The 22,650-nt window shown below is 32.0% G+C and overlaps 2 protein-coding genes across 2 annotated transcripts; one reads left to right on the plus strand and one right to left on the minus strand.

Annotated features, from left to right (window-relative positions):
• The first annotated feature begins 4,427 nt into the window (after positions 1-4,427).
• Positions 4,428-4,817, plus strand: LOC137829338 (uncharacterized). The gene has a single exon (XM_068636147.1). It carries the CDS (start codon positions 4,428-4,430, stop codon positions 4,815-4,817), a length of 390 nt encoding a protein of 129 aa, XP_068492248.1.
• A 13,619-nt stretch (positions 4,818-18,436) lies between these two features.
• On the minus strand, positions 18,437-19,238 carry LOC137828084 (uncharacterized). Its single transcript, XM_068634504.1, has one exon. The coding sequence runs from the start codon at positions 19,223-19,225 to the stop codon at positions 18,689-18,691; it is 537 nt and encodes a 178-aa protein (XP_068490605.1). The 5' UTR covers positions 19,226-19,238; the 3' UTR covers positions 18,437-18,688.
• Positions 19,239-22,650: the final 3,412 nt, after the last annotated feature.

The following is a 22,650-nucleotide window of genomic DNA, read 5'->3' on the forward strand; positions in this document are numbered from 1 at the left end:
TTAAAAAGGTAATTGATTATGTTGGTTAAAAAATAATGAAACGAATCGATTATGTATATAATTTTATAATATAATATTATTTTATAACATAATAATAATATAAATACATTTATTTAGAAATATAAGGGGAAATTTTTATATACATATTTAAATTTTAAATTTTATTTATTTATTTATTTGAATTCTACATTATTTTATTTTTTATTTATAATTAAAATTTTAAATTATTTTAATTAAATAAAATGTGCATAAAATTAATTATCATTTATTTTTTGTTTTTTTATATATAAGGGTAAGTTTATAATCTTACAATTTACACAATTAAAAATAATTCAAAATATCCTTACAACCATCACATCAGTCACATATTTCAATAAACTTTCCTCACACATCCACTCTAATATACCTAAATCCAAACACCCTCAACTTTTTTCACAAATCTTTACACTTCCACTCCTCCAAACCCTCAACTTTCCACTCAACCACACCCTCAACTTCAAACAAAGCTTAATAGCGGAGCATGGTGAGGCACGTAAAGAGCATGGTTTTGATTATGTATTGGAATCTCAAAAAGTGGTTGAGGGAGTGCATGCGGTTAGTGGCTTAAATGTGGAGTTACGCAATCTTGAGACACATGCTTCATGCTAAATTGGTATTAATGCAAGAGGAAATGAAGCCCACGTGGATTAGAGTGATGATGCATGGTACGTGGGGTTTCCGGGCGTGATTGGGGTGAGAGTTTGTAGTGGGCTGGACCCATCTCAGGTGGAGAAGGAGCAAGTCGGTGTCTCAGTGGTGGGGGTGTAGGAGCTGCAGGCCCAAGATGAACATGTTGGACATGTGAGTTTAAGTGTAAGGGCCATGGAAGAGTCTCCAAGGGGGTGGCAGGATGTAGCTGAGGAGAGTGAGTTGCAAGGTGTTTGTCGGCAGCTTGGAGATTTCCTACTGGAAGTGGGTGTCATGGAACCGTGTGGGGTTGGAGCAGAGACGTTGGGGGAGGAAGAAGAGGTGTGGTGTTTGGCAAGGGATGGTTGTCTGAGGCAAGGAGGGCTCCTTCATTGCAGTCACCATACAGGAGTGGTGTTGGGAGAGGTCAACGGAAGGGGTGAGTTGGAAAAGGAGGGGTTGGGCGGAGAAGTGGTGTTTGGTGAGGTAGGGGTAGAAAGAGCGGTTCCCCCTTTAGAAGATTGTAATCTAGTTGAAGCAAGGGTAGTGCAGGGCGACTATATGGTTCAGAATCCGGTGGTGAGGTCAATTCCTATCTTAAAGTCAGATAGTGTATTTAAGAATGGCAACAAAATCTTTAAGCTGAAAAATGATGTTCTTGAGGCAGCTAAAATTTGGAGTCATGGTCAGGAAATGGGGTACATGCGGTCTGGTCAGGAAGACTTTATTATCCGCAGTCTGCTCTCTTTGGAGAGTCGGGACGATTGCAAATTGAGGAATGAAAGGGGGAGTCCAGTGTTCTTAGATTATGAAGATAATTAGTATAAATATAAGAGAGATAGGAGGTATCAAAAGAAATTATCTAAGAAATTTGATTAATAAGGAGGAGGTGGATATGGTGTGTATACAAGAGACAAAATGCTCTCAGTTAAGTAAGGAGAGTGTTTTTCTTCTGTGGGGACTCTAATGAAGTTGATTGGGTTGAAAACGGAGCAAGCAATAGAGTTAGCGGGATTATTACAGTATGGAGAAAAGGCTGCTTTTAGATGTCCAGATTTATTAATGGTAGGAATTTTTCTATTACTGAGGGGCTTTGGAAGGTCGGGTTGGGGGTTCCTGTCACATTCTTGAATGTATATTGCTCCGGATCGTTGCGGGAGAAGATTTTGGTTTGGGAGGAGATTAGTGTTCACAGGTTGACACAATTATCTAAGGCTTGGTGTATTATGGAGGATTTTAACTCTATCATAAGAAAAAAAGGAGAGGAAGAGTTTGGTGTCCGTATCCGATTATAGTAGGAAAACAAATGGCTTTAATGCCTTTATTTAGAAAGCTGAATTGGTAGATATTCTGTTGACTGGCAGAAAGTTTACTTGGTATAAACCAAACGGGTTAGTGAAGAGCAGGAGTGACAAGTTTTTGGTGTCAAAGGAATGGTGTGATGTTTGGCCATATTGTAAACAGTTCGTTCTTAGTAGATCGATTTTTGGTCATTGCGCAATAGTTCTTAGAGATGAGTATGTTGATTGGGGCCGAAACCATTTAGGAGTTTGGATGTTTGGCAAAGTGACAACAGGTTTAAGGTGTTTCTAAGAGAAAGAAGACCCAACTATGAGGTGCAAGGTGGAGGAATGTACATTTTAAAAGAAAAACTGAAAAAACTTAAAGCAGATTTAAAAGTTTAGAATAAAGAGATATTTAGGAAAGTGAATCAACTGGGTGACGGGTTGCAAAAGAGGATTAACGAGTTGGACACAAAAGATGAAGAAAATGAGCTCGATATGTACGAAAGGGAGGAAATAAGGTGTCTCTTAGCATATCTTAACAAAAATATTTTTAAGCAAGAGGCTATTTGGAAGCAAAAAGCAAGACAAAAGTGGTTGAAGCAAGGAGATTTCAATACGAAGTATTTCCATTCGTCAATTAAATTGATGAGGGCTACGAACGAGTTACACGAGGTCTTAAAGAATGGTCAGTGGTGTGAGAATAAGGACAAGGTAAAAAACAAGGTAAGAGAAATGTTTGAAGCCAGATTTGTTAGAAATGAAGAGCTTCCGATCAAGCTGGACAACGTCAGATTTAAATCTATCTCCGAAAAAGATAACCAGATGTTGGTAGGTGTTTTTTTTTCAGAAGAGGAAATTAGGGAAGTAGTATGGAGTTGTGATAGTTCGAAAAGTCCTGGGCCAGATGGTTTTAATATGGGTTTCATAAAGTTTTGTTGGGATTTCATTAAGATGGACATTACGGCGGCAGTGAAAGATTTCGAGGTTAGCGGTAAATGGCCTAGGGGTCAAATGCGTCATTCTTATGTTTGATTCCTAAAGTTGAAAATCCACAACAACTCAGTGAGTTTAGACCTATTTCGCTGGTTGACTGTCTGTATAAAATCATTTCGAAAACACTATCATTACAATTGAAAAAAGGTGATTAGTAAGGTCATTGATGTCAGGAAGTATGCTTTTCTTGAAGGAAGGGGTTTGCTGGATAGCGTGTTAGTAGTCAATGAAGTTTTGGATGAGTTGAACAGAAAGAAGAAAATGGGCGTATTTTTTAAGGTGGTTTTTGAAAAGGCATACGACTCTGTGAAGTGGGAGTTCATTTACTATATGTTAGAAAGGGTCGGTTTATGTAGTAGATGGATTCATTGGATTAAGTGGTGTCTAGAATCAGCCTCAGTGTCAGTTCTTGTGAATGGTAGTCCGACTAAGGAATTTCTGCCAAAGAAGGGACTCAGGAAGGGCGATCCGCTAGCTCCGGTTTTGTTCCTTATTGCGGCTGAAGGTTTTGCAGAAGTGTCAAGGATGGCAGTTGAGAAGAATCTGATTGATAGCTTGGAGATTGGAGGAAAAAAAGTGAAGGTAAACATGTTGCAATATGCCAATGATACCATATTCTTCTGTGAAGCAAACAATAAAAGTGTCTTTAATATAAAAGTGGCTTTGAATTGTTTTGAACTTTCTTCTGGCCTTAAGGTGGACTTCTCAAAGAGCATGATTGGTGGCGTGGGGGTTGATCAGATATCGATCAAACGTTTTGCAACCATTCTAAATTGTGAAACGATGGTAACTCCTTTTGTATACTTGGGTATGCAAGTAGGGGGTGCCATAAGAGACAAACGTTCTGGGTTGGGGTGGTTGAGAGACTGAGGAGTAGATTAAGTAGGTGGAAAGGTAAGTTCTTGTCAATGGCAGGGAGGATATGCCTGATTAAGTCGATACTTTCCTCTATTCCGTTGTTTTATATGTCCTTATTCAAAATACCCTCTGCGGTGGAAAATGAGTTAGGGAGATTACAAAGGGATTTTTTATGGGGGTGGGGATATGAAGGAAGAAAGGTTGTCTGGGTTTCTTGGAAAAAGGTGTGTGAACCACGTGAGGTCGGTGGTCTTGGTATCATTGACTTAAGGGTTTTTAATTTAGCGTTGCTTGGTAAATGGATTTGGCGATTGAGATCTGATAAGGGCGGTTTATGGAAGGAGATTCTTGACTCTAAGTACGGGGGTTTGAGAGTTTTGAGAAAAGGAGGGAAAAATTGTAAGGACTCTCTTTGGTGGAGAGATTTGAAGGAGGTTTGGTGTTTGAGGGGTTGGGGTTGAAATTTTGAAAATGCTATCAAGTGGAAGATTGGTACAGGGAAGGATATTTTTTTTTAGGAAGACAATTGGGTGGGTAGCGGAACTTTGAAGAGTTTTTTCCCGAGATTGTTCTCCCTGAGTTTGTCAAAAGAATCTAAGGTGGCTGAGCTTAGGGCATGGAATAATGGGTTATGGGTTTGGACATTCGCCTGGAGAAGGAGTCTTTTTGAATGGGAAAAGCAATTGGAGTGTCAGTTTTCACAGTTTTGACTTGGAAAAGGAGGATAGTTGGGTTTGGAAGGATGGGGAGGCGATATCATATACAGCTAAATCTGCCTATAATCGTCTTAGGAGGGGTCGAGAAGGGAAGAATGTCATCGTGTTTAAACAACTTTGGAGATGTAAAACTCTGCCTTTTGCACTTGTTACTGCTTGGAGGGTGTTGGAAAATAAGCTAGCTACTAGGGTTAACTTGGAAAAGTGTGGGATTGCGGTTGAAAGTCCTTTGTGTAGTCTTTGTAGGGTGGAGGTGGAATCAAATAACCATTTGTTTTTCGAGTGCAGTTTTGCTTGACTAGTGTGGAGTCGTTGTTTTGCATGGCTTGGAGTGTAGTTTGTGTCCCCTAATGATCCACTGCTAATTTTTTCTCAGTTTAGATTGTGTAATGTGTCTGCTTCAGTAAATGAGATGTGGGGAGTGATTTGGACTGCAGTGGTAAGTGAGTTGTGGAAGCATAGAAACAATGTAATCTTTAAAGGGGGAGTTGTCGATGGTTTAGAAGTGGTTGCCTTGTTTCAAGTGAAGGCTTGGTCTTGGATTACGTCCAAGTCTCTCTCTGGTTTTTTCTTCATTTCTGATTGGTGTCTCGAACCTTTGGTCTGTATGATGATGGTTTCTTGATATATTTTTTAGCTCAAGTGCTTGTTTTTAGGGGGTTTATTTTTTAATAAAGTTAGGGGTGTTTTGTAATCCTAGATGTCCGGTGGTGCGAGTTTTAGGATGGAGTGTCTTAGGTCTTTTATTATGTATAAGAGTTGGACCATGCATGAAGTGGTTCACATTTATTTAATTTTTATTATTGATAAAAAAACACTTTTAATCATAAATGAATACCAGATTTTTCATGTGATTTATAAAATACAATTTATTTTGTGAAGAATGTTAAAAAAATTTGTACTTTATATTTTTCTGTAACATTCTATATTCTTCAATTTTCAAATTTGATAAATATAAATGAGATTTAAAAAAAAGTATTTGGTATTCTATTTAAATTTATGGTCCGAGTCCATGTGTGTTTTGAAATTGATTGAATACATGTCTGTTTTTTTTTTTTTCAAACAACTAACATTTTCGAAAGTTATCTTTTGTTTAGAGAATAAAATTGGTAAGTTTTGGGTAGGGACATTCATAGTGGTCAATTGCTTTCTGAACCATCAAATTTAGAGCTGCACCCAATATTGACACGCACCATAATGGCATCTGCAATTTCTTAATAGGTCTGGCTGCAACTCAAAATGTATTTTGGATTTGAGTTTTTGAAATACAAAGTTTTTGAAATGCAATTTTGTATTTGAGTTCTTGGAACATTTTTCTGAATTCCCTAGTCCAAAATGTAATATGGATTTGAAACTTTGAAACACATTTTTGGATTTGAGTTTTTGGAATACTTTTCTGAATTATGAAATTATTTTTCTGGATTCTGAAATCTCTTTTTTATTAGAGTATTTTATGGATTTTATTTTCTAGAATTTCTTTTTCAAAATATATTTTTTATATTTTGGTCTTGCAATGAGATTTTAGTTTATCAATTTTATTCCAAAATTTTATTTTTAAAAATATAAAAATCTATTCTGAATTTTTTAAATGTATTTTCTAATTTTGAAATTTTTAATTTTAGAATAAGAGATAATTTTGAAAAATTAAAAATTTTGAAATTTAAAAAATTGATCGAGTGGAGATGTAAAATCAATGGCTGCAGCGTTGATATGATTCGCCGAATTCATTCAATTTAGGAATCGCATAGAATAACTTTCAACCAGCTTTAATATTCATGAAAATAATTTGATTATAAATTTTTAATGATTCAGGAGTATTTATGACTTTTCCATGTTATTGTAGTTGTTCAAAATAATCATTTTGTTAACAATGTGCGCCAAAATAGGTTTTGATCCTAAAGAATTGTTTGGAACCGTTCTTAATCATTTTTATGACAAACGTTTTAACCGTGTTAATGTTTATATTGAAGTAAGGATTAAGTTATATTTAAAAGATAAATAAGTAAAGTAAAACTTTTAAAAGGTAGATCATGAATATGATAAAAAAAAGTTAAACTATTGTTCTTAGTTTAATTCTTAGTTCTTATTTTTTTCTTAATTCATATATATTCTTTTTTTTATCATTGATTCACACAATTTATAATTAAGACAAAATATAAGAACACTTATTGGTGTAAATTTTATTATTATATTACTTCTATATTGTTTAAGATTCCAATGCCTATCCATTAATCTCTTTTAATATAATTTTAGTCACCAGCTATATCTTCACTAACCACACGTTTAGCAATACAAGAAAAGTAATTGATGAAGAAAGAGTTTTAATTAGCAATACAGTGTTTGTTTGGAAGAAAATAATAATTAAAGGTACTTCTAAGAGTCGCTTGGAACAATAAGAATGAGAAGAAAGTTGACCAAGAAAATGATATCAGTCAAGAAAATTTGGATTATGTAATTTTTAACCTAAATTTGGTAAGGATCAATTTTCAACAAGTTCTCTTTTATGAATAAATTGAGCAAATGATTAAGAAATATTACTGTTTGAGAAAATGATTTAAAATGTTTTGAAAATTCAATAAACAATATTGTCGTTATTAATCAGGAAAAAAAATGTGTTCAAATAAGTCATAAACTAATAATATAAGTGAATTTAATATTAAATTCTGTTGGAGATCCCACATCGACTAGAGATAAGGACATTTCATAGTAAATAAGTGGGTGCAAACCTCAACTTTATGAGCCGGTTTTATGGGGTTGAGTTAGACTTAAAGTCCACTCTTTAATATGGTATCAGAGTCATTTCGAGTCTATCCTAGTCCCACGCACGAGTTAACAATTTCAACTAAAAAAATTGCAAAAAAATTGCAAGATTTGCGAGTCTTTCAATTTATATGGGTAAATGATTAATTGATTTTTAAACATGTGATGCACTACCAAATATTCATAAAAAAAAGTAATTTAGTCTCTAAATGTGTAAAAACATTCAATTAGTCCTTATAATAATTTAAGGACAAAATATATTTTTTTTTACACTAAAGTTAGTTTTGAAAAATATATATCAATGAAAAAAAAAATAACAGAATGTCTTACATGTTTAATAATTAAAATAAATATTTTATTATTTTAAAGACTAAACTAACATCATCTTTTCTTATAAAAGGGATGAAAAAGTCTTGATTCTCCCTTGACCTATGTGTGTTAGTGCTGATTTGGTTGATATGTTGTAATATATTCCGTCTTCGGTTGACGAGAGGCGAGAGGGATACGTGTGAAAAAATACTTGGATATTTAAGTTATAGTTTGGTAGAAGGTAGGTGAGATTAATAAATATTGTTCATCGTGTATCTTTGTCTTAATTGATATGCATATTTATAGAATCGTGATGAACTTTGAAATTAGATTGAGATTAAGGTATGTGTACCGGTAGGCACCGGACGAACGCACATGACCGACCGACCTAGTGCACAATAAATGTAAGGGCATTTATGTGACAAGCTAAGGTGGTTAAGATACACCTCCGAAGAATAAGGAATATGCGTTTAAAGAAGATATGTTTCCCGGGTATTCCGGAGCACGACTGGCAAGACATATCCATAACCACCCTGAGCCCAAGGGATAGAAAGCCCATTAGGCAATCCTATAAATACTGTGCTCAAGCCAGAGAAAGGTACGTTTTCATTCACTTACGAAACCGCGCTTAGAATCTCATACTTACTTGAGCGTCGGAGTGCCTTCGCAGGTACCCTCCCCCGCCCGACCGAAGGAGACACCAAGAAGGAACGACCGACTGAAGGAGAAGAAGATCGACACGTCAGCAATCTCATTACGTCAACCGACCGTGCCTGGGCCCCATTTCTCCCAACAGGTACAATTGGCGCCCACCGTGGGGCCGAGGCAAGATTTCAATTTTTAAAGCTATAATGGTTGCAACAAGGAACAACAACGACGTTATGGCAGAACAGATGACTATGATTCAAACCCTCCAAACTCAAGTGGAGGTACTGCGGCAAAAGGGGATGGAAGACCGTCGTCAACACGAAGAGGATAGACGCCGCCAAGAGGAAGAAATCGCCTTATTGAGAGAGCAGAATGCGCGACTCCAGCGACAGGTCGATAATCCCGAACGAGAAGGCCAATCCCGTATGGCCGACCGGACCGCCTCTCGCATACCTACACCGGCCGACACCAATCCTGCTCCCAGAGCTGGAACAGTCGAAAGAAAGTCAAGTAAAAGGGGTCATCCTTTTACAGACGAAATCATCACCACACCACTTCCTGACAAATGGAGAGGCCTCGCCATTAAACTCCATGACGGCTCGACCGACCCGGACGAGCATTTAAATGTTTACAAGACGCAAATGACTTTGTATACCACAGATAACAATGTGTGGTGTAAAGTATTCCCCACGTCGCTCCAGGGAGAACCTCTTACTTGGTTTACAGAGCTGTCTCCGAATTCCATTGACGACTTCGACGTCTTAGCCGTAAAATTCTCTACTTAGTATGCCACCAGCCGACCGCATCACATGTCCTCCATGTCTCTCCTAGCGGTACAACAAGAAAAAGGTGAATCTCTCAGAACCTTTTTAGATAGGTTCAACAAAGCATGTATGAACATCCGAGGGCTCAAGCAGGAAGTTGCATTGCACCATTTGGTCTCGGCCATCCAGCCGAGCCGTTTTACTGAAAGTCTCATCAAGAAGCCGCCTCAAGACATGGAAGACCTTCGAACTCGAGCAACCAAATTCATGCAAATCGAGGAACACATTGATTACCACCAACGGTTCAAAGCCGTCGGATCCGGAGTCCTCAAAGACCAAACCCCGAGCAAAGAAAGAGAAGTCGAGACCGAACGAACCGTCCGAACCACTCCAAGGTCAAACCAAGACTGTTCCACAAAGGCGACTTAGTATGGCGAATGCGAAGTAGCGCCCGGAAGGAAGGAGGCAAATTTTCTAGCAATTGGAAAGGACCATTCCGCATAGCAGACACAGCAGCCGGTGGAGCCTATTATTTAGAACATTTGTCTGGGAAGGACATATCGAGAACGTGGAATGCCACGCATCTCAAATTTTATTACAGTTGAACTTAATGAAAGTGTACTCTTTCCTCACTCAGTCGGTTTCTCCCTAAGGAGGGTTTACTACCGAGAAGGTTTTGACGAGGCACTATAAATCAAAATCCAAGTCCCCTATTCCTTTTATTACTCTCAATTTATGCCTCGTTCAGCATTCGCATTATTACTAACGTAATCAGAATTATTTATGCCTCGTTCGGCATCAGAATTATCTTATTACTTTAATGTAATCAGAATTATTTATGCCTCGTTCGGCATCAGAATTATCTTATTATTTTAATGTAATCAGAATTATTTATGCCTCGTTCGGCATCAGAATTATCTTATTACTTTAATGTAATCGGAATTATTTATGCCTCGTTCGGCATCAGAATTATCTTATTACTTTAATGTAATCAGAATTATTTATGCCTCGTTCGGCATCAGAATTATCTTATTACTTTAATGTAATCAGAATTATTTATGCCTCGTTCGACATCAGAATTATCTTATTACTTTAATGTAATCAGAATTATTTATGCCTCGTTCGGCATCAGAATTATCTTATTACTTTAATGTAATCAGAATTATCTATGCCTCGTTCGGCATCAGAATTATCTTATTACTTTAATGTAATCAGAATTATTTATGCCTCGTTCGGCATCAGAATTATCTTATTACTTTAATGTAATCAGAATTATTTATGCCTCGTTCGGCATTAGAATTATCTTATTACTTTATCTTATTACTTTAATGTAATCAGAATTATTTATGTCTCGTTCGGCATCAGAATTATCTTATTACTTTAATGTAATCAGAATTATTTATGCCTCGTTCGGCATCAGAATTATCATTACTTTAATGTAATCAGAATTATCTATGCCTCGTTCGGCATCCGAATTATCTTATTACTTTAATGTAATCAGAATTATCTATGTCTCGTTCGGTATCAGAATTATCTTATTACTTTAATGTAATCAGAATTATTTATGCCTCGTTCGACATCAGAATTATCTTATTACTTTAATGTAATCAGAATTATTTATGCCTCGTTCGGCATCAGAATTATCTTATTACTTTAATGTAATCAGAATTATCTACGTCTCGTTCGGCACCCGAATTATCTTATTACTTTAACGTAATCAGAATTATTTATGGCTCGTCCGGCATCAGAATTATCTTATTACTTTAACGTAATCGGAATTATTTATGCCTCGTTCGGCATCAGAATTATCTTATTTAATGTAATCAGAATTATCTATGCCTCGTTCGGCACCCGAATTATCTTATTACTTTAACGTAATCAGAATTATTTATGCCTCGTTCGGCATCAGAATTATCTTATTACTTTAATGTAATCAGAATTATCTATGCCTCGTTCGGCACCCGAATTATCTTATTATACCATAATTGGAATTATTTGTGTCTCGTTCGGCATCCGCATTACCTTATTCTTTCGAAAATCGAAAATTACCTATGCCTCGTTCGGCACCCGAATTCGTAAATCATTACATATAAATCAAACCACGTTTAGAAATTATCGTTCGGCCTACGCACTACAAATATTAGCTGAAATTATAAAATATTCAAAATGCAAGTGTGTATTGCCCACATGTCGGGTCCAGCAATTTTCTATGGCACATTGTTCATTAACTCTCAAAAGAGGCGTCCGGCTGTGGGCCAGGGGTCTCCGCCTCGGCCTCCTCATCTAAATTATCATCGGGGTTGGCCGGCACCAGCTTTCCATCAACTACTATTTTTTCTATGTCGTACAGGTCGTCCTCCAGGGGTGCTCCATGCAGGCAGGCCGCTTGTCCGATGCCTAACCGAAAATATTCTTCGCTAATGCGAACCTCCCGTCATTCCGTTAAATTTAATGTCTGACACCTCGAAAGGCACAACAATCATTACGACTCTTCGGCTTTTATTCACCTCGAGCCTGGGGGGCTATTGTACCGGTAGGCACCGGACGAACGCACATGACCGACCGACCTAGTGCACAATAAATGTGATGGAGATCAAGCCCAAGAGAACATGGAGACCACTCATCAAGCTCAAGAAGAGGTGGAGGCACAAATGGAGGACGCCCATGGAGGTCAAAGTCCACCTCAAAGGATTACAAGAAGCATGTTCAAAGCCTTGGGAGCTAGAGGACATTTATTTTCTCTTTTTGTAGTGTCTTTAGTTGAAGGTGCTTAGAGGGAAACCTTAGAAACCTCTTTTGTTATAGCATCTTTTAGGTTTTAGTTAGGAGCTTTAGGGGGTGTATTAGTAGATAGGTGTAGGAGTAGAATAGGGGGTGCCAAAGTGAAGGAAAGGATCACACCTTCCTTGCTTTGCAAATTAGCGCCGGTTCTAGATGGTTTTTGGAGGGAATTTTGAATTGTTTTAGCTTTCTTTTTCAGCACCTTAGGCTATAAATAGAGGTGCCTTCCTTGTAAAATTCAGATTTGAATTCATCTAAAGAAACTATACTCAAAATTGGAGTGAGCATTTGGAGAGCTTTTGAGCTTCTACTCTAGTCTTATCTTGAAGGACCATGGTTTCCTCAAGTGGCGGCTTGCACACTCATCTAGGAGCATCCATACTTCTAGTGGCGTGATCATCCAACCTATCTTCCATCTTCATGAGCATTCTCTTCTCCTTCCTTTCTTCTTCTTCAATTTGTTCATGTTGCCTTGTGTTTTGAGTTGTTGTTGTTTCGGTTCTTCTAATTTTCCAGCACCTAAATTCTGTTTGTTTCTTAATTCTGTTCGGTACATTTGATTTTGTTTCAATTCTGTTCGGTCTCTTCTTTTTAAATTCCTTTGTTGATTCAATTTGACAATATTTGGTTCATCCAAATGAGTTTGGGATTTGGTACTTGTTATTAGTGAGTTCTTGACTTAGAACCATGATCCAACTTCTAAGAAAGTGCCTCTATATTTTCCAGCTCAAGGTGATTCCTCAAAGTGTCAAGAATCTTGTTCTATGTGGCTATTGGAATCACATCAAAATGTAAGGGCATTTATGTGACAAGCTAAGGTGGTTAAGATACACCTCCGAAGAATAAGGAATATGCGTTTAAAGAAGATATGTTTCCCGGGTATTCCGGAGCACGACTGGCAAGACATATCCATAACCACCCTGAGCCCAAGGGATAGAAAGCCCATTAGGCAATCCTATAAATACTGTGCTCAAGCCAGAGAAAGGTACGTTTTCATTCACTTACGAAACCGCGCTTAGAATCTCATACTTACTTGAGCGTCGGAGTGCCTTCGCAGGTACCCTCCCCCGCCCGACCGAAGGAGACACCAAGAAGGAACGACCGACTGAAGGAGAAGAAGATCGACACGTCAGCAATCTCATTACGTCAACCGACCGTGCCTGGGCCCCATTTCTCCCAACAGGTACAATGGTACAGTATGTTATCGTGTTAACCTCAAATTTTAAATAATATTTCGTACCATGATTACGTTATTCATTTTGTATTAAGGAATCTTTGTTAAATTTATGAAAATTATGTCGGTCACGTCACCAAAAGATATTCGGTCAATGATATTGACCGAGACTCATCGATGTTGTATGGTACACCATCAAATTCATTTAAAAAAAATAAACTTATTTATTCCATTTACATCTTATTCAACTAATTTATTTTCAATTAATGCAATACTTTACACATTCACATTTATATTATGATAAGTGGAAATAATTTAACATTGTTTTAAAAACATGTAAGGTTAGTAAGCACTTACTTGTGATTAAGGAGTGAACTAGGTGGAAAGTGATTGTGATGAGGATGAATGATGTTGTTAAGCACTTTAGGTGGAAAAAGGTTTAGCATAAGAGAACAATGAGCTTAAGGAAACACAGTGATTAGATCCCCACCGGCCACAACAAAGTGTAGAACGCAAGTTTTCAGCAAAGGCAATGAAAAAGAATGTTATTTGGTGGAAGTTATGATTATACTTTCATCTTTATTTACTCACGCCATTGCCCAATTATCTTCTCTTTTCGCCATCACTTCTAACCATTACAACTTCAAAATACCACTCATTGCTTCTACAATTCTTAATAATATAACCATAGTTTCTTTTTACATTGTCCACTTTACATCCTACTAAATATTAATATTTTAATTATTTTTAATTTTTTTAATTTTAAAAACTATTTTAACATTTTATATTTTGTCTAATATTTCATTAAAGACATTTTCTTATTTTTAAATTTTCTTTTATTATAAATATTAATATTTTATTGTAGGCTGAAGCGGGGTGTCAAAATATAATCACCCATTGTAAAAACGTATAATAACAATATTATTATTGTTAAATGTGAGTTTGTTTACCATCAAGTACAAATAATACGTAAGAAAGAGCATTCGTATACTCATTGTCTTAAAATTTTAACTATGCAGTGTCTTAATATTTTTACATTGGTACTGAATTATAAATAATAATTATTATAACTTTTTTGAAAAAAAAAATCAACTCCAACACAATTGTTTATCAACAATTCCAAAATAACACATAACTATAAAAATATGCATGTTAAAGCATTAAGTTATGCAAAAATGTATTTTCCCTGTTGCTAATGTTTTTTGAAAAAAACATGAGCACAAAACTGAATTAGAAACCAAGAAGAATTGGGTGCTCGCGAAATAGGTTAACTCATTAAGATTCTCAATCTATTAATCATAGTTATAAACTAATTATTATTAACAGATTAGTTAATGATTATTTAAGAGATAAAAATTTAAAACTTGTTTATCTTTTAATATATATATATATATATTTAATGTATTATTTTATTTCAATAATGTTAAAAGATTCAAAATAATTATATTGTTAACGATAGGGCTATACAAGTATATATATAAAAATATCTATTCATTTCAATTCATTATTTTAATATTTATATATCTATTTTCTCAATACGAAAATAATTAAATAAAAAATAATTAGAGACTCAAAATAATTAGTTACTATATTGCCGACAAAAAAAAACTATATTGACTAAATTAGATACTATTTTACAAACTGAAAAATTATTGACATTTAAAGTAATTTTTATTATTAATAAAAGAATTAAATTAATTTTTAAATTAGTAGCTAATTTTATATATCAATTTAGAAATTAGTTTATAAATTTTTATCAAGAAATTACTTTATATGCTAATAGTTTTTTAATTTATAAAATAGTATCCAACTTAATCATTATAACAACTAATTATTTTTTTATCTTTAAAATTATTTGTTATTTAATAATTTTCTTGTAGTAGGTGTTGCTATCATTTTTCTTTGATTGATGTTGCATTCCTTTCTCTTTGTTATCCACAAAATTAAGAGTTTGGTCTAAAGACATTTAGTAAGTTTTAGATGTTTAAGAATTACATATGAGAATTTGATAATCATTTTAGAAGAAGGAGAAAGACGAAGACTCTAGTCTTAAATCTCAACAAACTTTTGTGGTTGGGTAAACTTCTCAAATATTGCTCAATGATATTTTTTGAGGAAAATATGGTTAATAGGAGAGATGAACAAAAGTCGCTCAAGAGGAATTTTTGCTTAATAAATATTGGATTGTAGGTTGGCCATTAAAAGATTGTTTGAGCTTAAGATTAGTGAATTTTCTTGAATCTCACAATTTACTTGGAACAAATTCATTTTGCTTGTCAAATTTCTTTCTACTTTTTCAAAAAAAATTAGATTTATTTGAAAGGTGCCCTTGCAATTAATGTATCATTCTAAATTGTAAATACAAGACAACATTATTTTATTTTTCATAACTCTCTAATATTTGATCTTTCTACCATTCTTCTTCATTTCTTTTTTATTTTGATGTTTCTCATGACAATGGTTAACTAATCTCTCTAATGTCGAGTTAAATATAACCAAACTCAATCTCTCTTGCATAACATGTGTGTTAGATTTGAAGCATAAAACCTGAAGAGTCTTAAAAAGATTAGAAATGTAGATCTTTGATATCTTAGAGGTGTATATAATAAATAAAGTGATTAACACTACAACTTTGCATTGTCTTTTTAATGTTGTAAATGGATTTAATCCATTAACTTCATTTCATGCTATAACTTTTTCAAACTTTTTTATTTTATGTTGTAAAGGTGAGCAGAATTGAATTCTTAAAATTCCATCCAAATTCAAATATTTGGAGTACATTTAAATCCAAATCCATATTTTTTATATAAAAAAAATCTAAATCTTATAAATCCAAAATCCTAATAATTTGATTGGATTTTAAATCCTAATCCATATTTTGTAAGAAAATTAGATTGAATCTTTATAAATTCAAATTCATATTTTCTAAAACAAAAGTAATTAATTTTCTTAGAATAATATAATCTCCAAAATTAAACTTTTAAAAAAATGTCACAAAACAACTTGCATTTTGAATGTGATGTTTCCATAACAATTTATTCTCATGAGAAATGACAAAAATAAAAAAATTAAAGTAAAGAAAGAGTAATCTTAGATAATTCTTCATCAAAAGAATAAAATACTGTAATTTTAGATCTACACCATTTTTAAGATAAATAATAGTTAATTAACTAACACCTTCTTAAAAAAACCAAATATGTTAAAAGGATGAAAACTTATTGTTACTCAATAAATACTTTAATTATAAGATTATTACATAGAACATCAATATATCTTTGTCAACATATTGAGACTCTTAAAAGTCATAGTTTAATAATGATGATAAAGATGTATCTTTTAACCAAATCATGTCTACAAATAAATGTCTCTAGGTTACAATACACTCTTCTACCTTTGCTAAATTAAGAGTTATATGTTGTTGAAGAAACATACATAGCTAATAACTCCCTTATTATGGTTGAAAGGATTCAAAAACTATATTGTTAGATAAAAGTTCAACATACTCTATATTCAAATATATATATATATATATTATTGTTGAAATAAAAAAGCTTCATGCATTTGGAAGTTTTTGGTATTGTGATATGTAGATTGACTTGTGCGGGCATAGGGAACAACCATCAACCAATTATACTTGGTTGTAAATTATCAAATTACTGAAAAAAAAATCGATAGATTTAAAGAAAAAACTAGTATCACTTACCAATGATAATTTTTATCGATAAATTTTTAGTGTATTTTTTTTTATCAAAAGTATGCATTTACAGACATAATTTAAACATTATCAATAAACATAACAATTTTTTTTGTAGTAATTACACTGTAAATATGAATCTCTAAAATTGGTATTGCAATCAAAAGCTACTTTGATTGCTATGATTGCTTGATGGATACACTGTCTGTGATAAATAATTAATGGAGTGTTCTAACAATATGCTGAAGAAACATATAATGGGATGTAAAAACAATATCTACAATTATATCTTTAATTTTTTTTATTGTGATATTCATATGTAAGAGGTTCATGTACATAGTAGATTAATTATGAATAGAAACGTTTACAACTTGTCTTTTATGATAATACAATTATTAGAAAAAAAATTATAATTATAAAAAAGATTGAAAAAAGAAAAATAATAAGTATAATATGCTTATTATTTGGTAGAGTATCAAAATATTTGAATTTTAGTGAATGAGAAAGAAATAGATTTTTTTTTATGAGAAATAGTATTTTGACAATTGTATTATAACATATCAAGATGTAATATAATAATTTTAAAATTTTAATTTTTTCATGTAACATCCACATCTCAATAATTATTATTTTTTAATTTAGTGTAGAATTATCAAACATATCAACACTCTTTTATATATAATAGTTTACTTTTTTATTGTAGTTTATGTAAAATAACTATATATTACTTTAAACTTATAATTTATTTTCTCTGCATCAATTTTGATATTATAATTAAATCATTATAAAATAATTATTTTAATATGTTAGAAACAAATATTTCATCTCTAAAAATAAAAAATAATAAAATATATTTTGTAATTTAAAAATTAATAGTTATAATTGTAACGCTCTCCTTACGGTTAAAATGTATTATCATGAAAAGCCTAAATGAATTGTCACAATCACTATCAATGATCACAATCACACTCCGTAACAGTTGGTTACATCAATAGTCACAATCACTCCGTAACAGTTCCTTACATTTCTTATTATTACCCTCCAATTCTTTCATTTTCTATAACTATAACTTCAAAACATCAGTCAAAAGCTTCCAAGTTCCAACATAAGTTTACTATTTTCCAGCCAAACATAGCCTTAGTTTCATTTATCATTATCATTGGGATGATACACACATGCAAATCCATGATCCCTAATTAATTTATTCACTTATTCATTATACGTTTTTCGTCCTTTCAAATCGCGCATAGTTTTAACAGTTGAAACAAACATAACCTCTTAACATTACGTTTTATTCAAAATAAAAAAATAACGCATTATTTATTATTAATTAAAACCCGTTAAAAATTATAAAATATCATAGTTTTTCTCTCTACTCATGAATTTTAGCAAAATAATATTATCATTATCAGTAATTTGAAACAATACTAATAAAGATTAAAAAACATTATATATACATAAAGATATTTCAAACATTATGTATTCATAAAGATATCTTATAAATTGATATTATATATTAAATTGAGTTAAACTTAAAATACATTTTTTAATAATTTGATAATAAAAAATAGTTAGGTCCAAAAGGAATAACATGGATAAAAATTGAATTGATGGATCCATGTTTCTTTTTGTAAGTAGCAAAACCAAAATAATTCCTAATTCTTATTATGGTAGTGTTAATTCGCAGAAAAGAAAAACGAACGCAGAGAAGCCAAGAAACTAAAAGGATAAACTGCAATAGTTCGTATGACTTTCACATTCATCCATGGGCTATGGAAGGTAATATATATGCTGAAAGAGAGCTTACCTTGAATGAGAGCAAAATTAACAAAATCTTTTACATCATACAAATAAAAAAAATAATGATATACAGATAGATGGACTCATAACCCTAAATAGTGATTCCCTACATGCTTTCCCAAACCCAAGTAAAGAACAAATTCAAAAACTGAAAAAAAAAATGATACACAAAAAGGGAATTTGGATGTTGAATTGAAAATTGAAACCTTAAATTAACAAAAGAGAATAATGTATGGAAGTCAAGATTTTGTTTGGACAACATCTACACTAGCGCCGCAAGACAAGAACCTGCGGAAAATCTTAAACAAAGCAGCACACGAGATTTCCCTCATTTTTCTCCAAACCAAACATTTCCTTCTTCTTAAAAATCCATTACTCTTGTGATGAGACCTTCCCTTCACTTTCTCCTTAATTTTTCCGAAACATTTCTGGGTTTTTTCCGGCACTGTCTCTTTCCTCGAGAATTTGTAGCTCCGTAGGTACATCTGTCTGCACGAGACACTATCAACCACCCTCGGATGCCCATGAGAACCCCTTCTACGCACAAACTCTGCGTCCGATTCCGGCCACTTGTAGAGATTCATGTACGTCGCACGTACTGGCACACGTGCGTCGCTGACACAGTTTGATATGCACACAGAACTCATCTTCTTCTTCTTATTCTTTTTCTTTTTCAAATCCTCTCTGTGTAACAATGGAGAATGTAAAGGAAAGGAGAAGGGTGAAGTGGGTGGGGGAAGAGGGGTCATTGATTTATAGTGGGTTAATTTTGTCATGTGTGATGATTTGCAATCAGTATGTTTTGTGAATGAATATCATTAATTGAATGTGTGAGATGGGACTTTGTGGTGTTAGGAGAGGTTAGATGGCCTAAAGAAAATTCCATCACAATATTATTATAAAGGTAAGACAAAAATAAAAGAAAATTGAAAATCAATTTTTTTAAAGTTAAAATTAGTTTTAATTTATGATTTTGTTTATTAGAAGTGTGCTTATGAAAATGGTTGTTCAAACATAATTAAAAATTGAATTATGTAATATTGAGATGTATATGATGATGATCGGTTGTGTTAATAGGGTGCCAAATTACAGGAACCTGCGTGGAACAATCATGTTTTTCCTTTTTCTTCTTTTTCCATTTTTAATCCTTATTACTTTGTTGCTTCTCTGTCAGCATTTTATGCTGTGACATCATTGGTCTACTTGCGTTATAATTAAATTCATTGAGTGTGGTTGTTTTGTTAATTTCTTAAGTGGACATTGTCATTTTGTACCCTATTGAAACCCAAGTAAAAATATATTAATGAATTCATTATAGTAATTTTTTAATTTTAATATATTAATTTCTTTAATATATTTTAAAATATAAAAAGTAATATAATTTGGAGTTACTTAAATGGGATTGTAAAAAATTCAAAATATTCTTTTAACTAACAAGACAGCATTTGTTTATAATGTGGAACTGTTGAGGCAGAGAGGAGAGGCAGAAGTAATTTATGAATTTTTGATTCGGAAGTTTTGAATTTATGAAAGTGTTAACAGCAGCATTAATATCTTATATTTATGAAATTGTTAATGGCAGCATCGTTTTGTTGAATGTGTTAATGGCAGCATTCATATTGGGTGGCAAGTGGTAAACATGCAAGCCAAAGTGATGTCAAATGAAAAACCATTTATGACAGCATTTATGTTGGATGACATATAAAAAAAAGGTAAATCTTTTTGTTTCCTTTTTCTATTGAAATAAAACTGAAATAGAAAAAAGGGGGAAATTCTTGCTAACTATTTTCTTAGTCCTTATTTATGAGATATTTTTTTAAAAATTGCTTGTCCAAAACTTTTTTAATTTTTTTTTTGTCAAATTAACTACTTTTTTCTAGAGTACTCTAAACTAGAATTAAGTTTAGACAAAATAAATAATTTCATACTTAATAAAAACATGAATAAAGTTCATTTTTTTAAATTTTATATATAAAACAAGTATATGTTTTCAATTTTTTAATTATATTTACTGAAGATTGTGTTCAGATTTTAATGTAAATATATTTTTTAAATAATAACATTAAATATGATTGCGTAAGTTAAAATTTACTTATATTTAAGTTATTAAACACAAACATTGTTTTTCTTATATTTAAATAGATTGAAATTTAACGTGAATGTTTATTTTAAATGTGAATTAAATATTAAGTTTGTAAATTTGATTGATTTTATGTTTTTTCAAAATAAATTATATTGTATGATAACATTTGTTGAGTTTGATGAAATTTATATGAATTTGTGATCATATACTTGTGATAGTATATGAATTATTATATATATATATATATATTGTAACAAATATCCTTTTGTTTCACTATTGATATAAATCACATAAACTAAGATATTTTGTGGTGAGAAACTAAGGAGAAGTTCTTACACACTGTGACATATGTTGATATACATGAACTTAAGTTGTAATGAATTTACTCGGATTCATTTTCTAAGGTTTTCTTGTAAATCTAAGTACTGTGTATTGGATTAGATGTTAGATTCAAATAAGTTATACTTAATACAATTATTTCAGAAAGCGTGAGTAGATACTTCACTTATTGAATATCCTTGATTGTATAGATCCGTTCGTGGTTTATATTGTTGTTGTACATCGGTATTTGAAGGAAATCAAATGCTTGTGATATATTGATTACAATTAGAGATGACAAAATGGGTCAGCTCGACTGATTTTGACCTAACCCGTCATTGATCCGACAAAAGTGGGGTGAGACCCACCAAAGTTGTACGGATTGGAAATAGTAACACGCTCTCGTCATAAGACAACTTGACGGGTTGATCCATCACTTTTCACTTTTATTTTTATTTTTTTTATAATTTTTTTAGATCTATTTAATTAGTTATAATAATTTATATCACTTTTTGATAATAAAAATACAATAAAGAATATATATATATATATATATATATATATATTTTCTTTGTGTGAGTTTATATTTTTGAATTAGTATAAGCTTTATACAAATACTCTAATGCATTTATAGTATACTAGGTAGTTAATTTTTGAAATGTTATTCTAAATTATTCATGCACAACAGAGTATATATATTTCGCTAGAAACTTAACATGTTAGTTCATTAATTTGCTTCAACTGGGTAAATATACTTGAAAAAAAATCATTTGTATAATACTCATACAAAAAGATATAATTAAAAGAAATAAAGATAAATATGAATATACAATTATGTTATGGAGATAAATAGACACAGAAAATATTATAATATAAAATAATAAAATAAAGTTAATATAATAAGATAATTTGTAGAGTCTTTATTTTCTGTGTGGTTATTTGTTGGTTTTAAATTTTAGTTTTAGTTTCCCATTTAAAGGTCATTAATGCAACTAAATTATAAATAATATGTTCAGATATAGTAGACATGAAATAGATTATGAGACTAACCTCTCTTTGTCATGATCTTAAATTAAAGGCTGAGAAAGATATTAAAATAAGGTGTTTTGACTCGAGAACAAAAACCATGGCAGGAATTAGGTGGAGCTAGAATATGTTTAAGTTTAGACCATTTCAAAGTCATCGTTAAGAAGAATACTCAATTCCAAATCAATGGGGGTCAACTTAGCAAAAATGTTAACAAATTAATTTAATGTTTTATATTTATAATATAAAGAAATAAAAAAATAACTAATAAGTTTGATGGATGAACTAAATTTTGTTACGAGATTGAAAATGTCATGTCATTCCACAAAATTAATTTTGACCTGCTTTACAACTCTAGTATAAAGTGCAAGTTTCAATTTTAAATTGAAATATGAAGGTTTTCAATTGATTTTTTTTCTTAAAATTGTTATTTACTTTAAAATGGAAAAAATAATTAACTTTAATGTTGGTTAATAATTTAACTTAAAATTTTATTATAATATTATTTTAAAATATTAAAACATAAGTTGCTTTTTTTTTTCTAACTCATTTTCAATCAAAATGAATATTATATAAAATCAAAATTTGTATATGTACTAGAATTAACTATACGTGAAAAAAAAATTATAAGGTTCACACAAAATCTTTGCTTTAGCATGAGATGATGTAACACCTTAAAAAAATTATCCAAACTCGTGATAGGTTATCTACAAAGCTTATACTAATTCAAAAATATAACCTAAATATATATAGAATATGCATATACAAATACAA

The sequence above is a fragment of the Phaseolus vulgaris genome, chromosome 7, assembly GCF_000499845.2.
Source record: "Phaseolus vulgaris cultivar G19833 chromosome 7, P. vulgaris v2.0, whole genome shotgun sequence".
Lineage (NCBI taxonomy): Eukaryota > Viridiplantae > Streptophyta > Magnoliopsida > Fabales > Fabaceae > Phaseolus > Phaseolus vulgaris.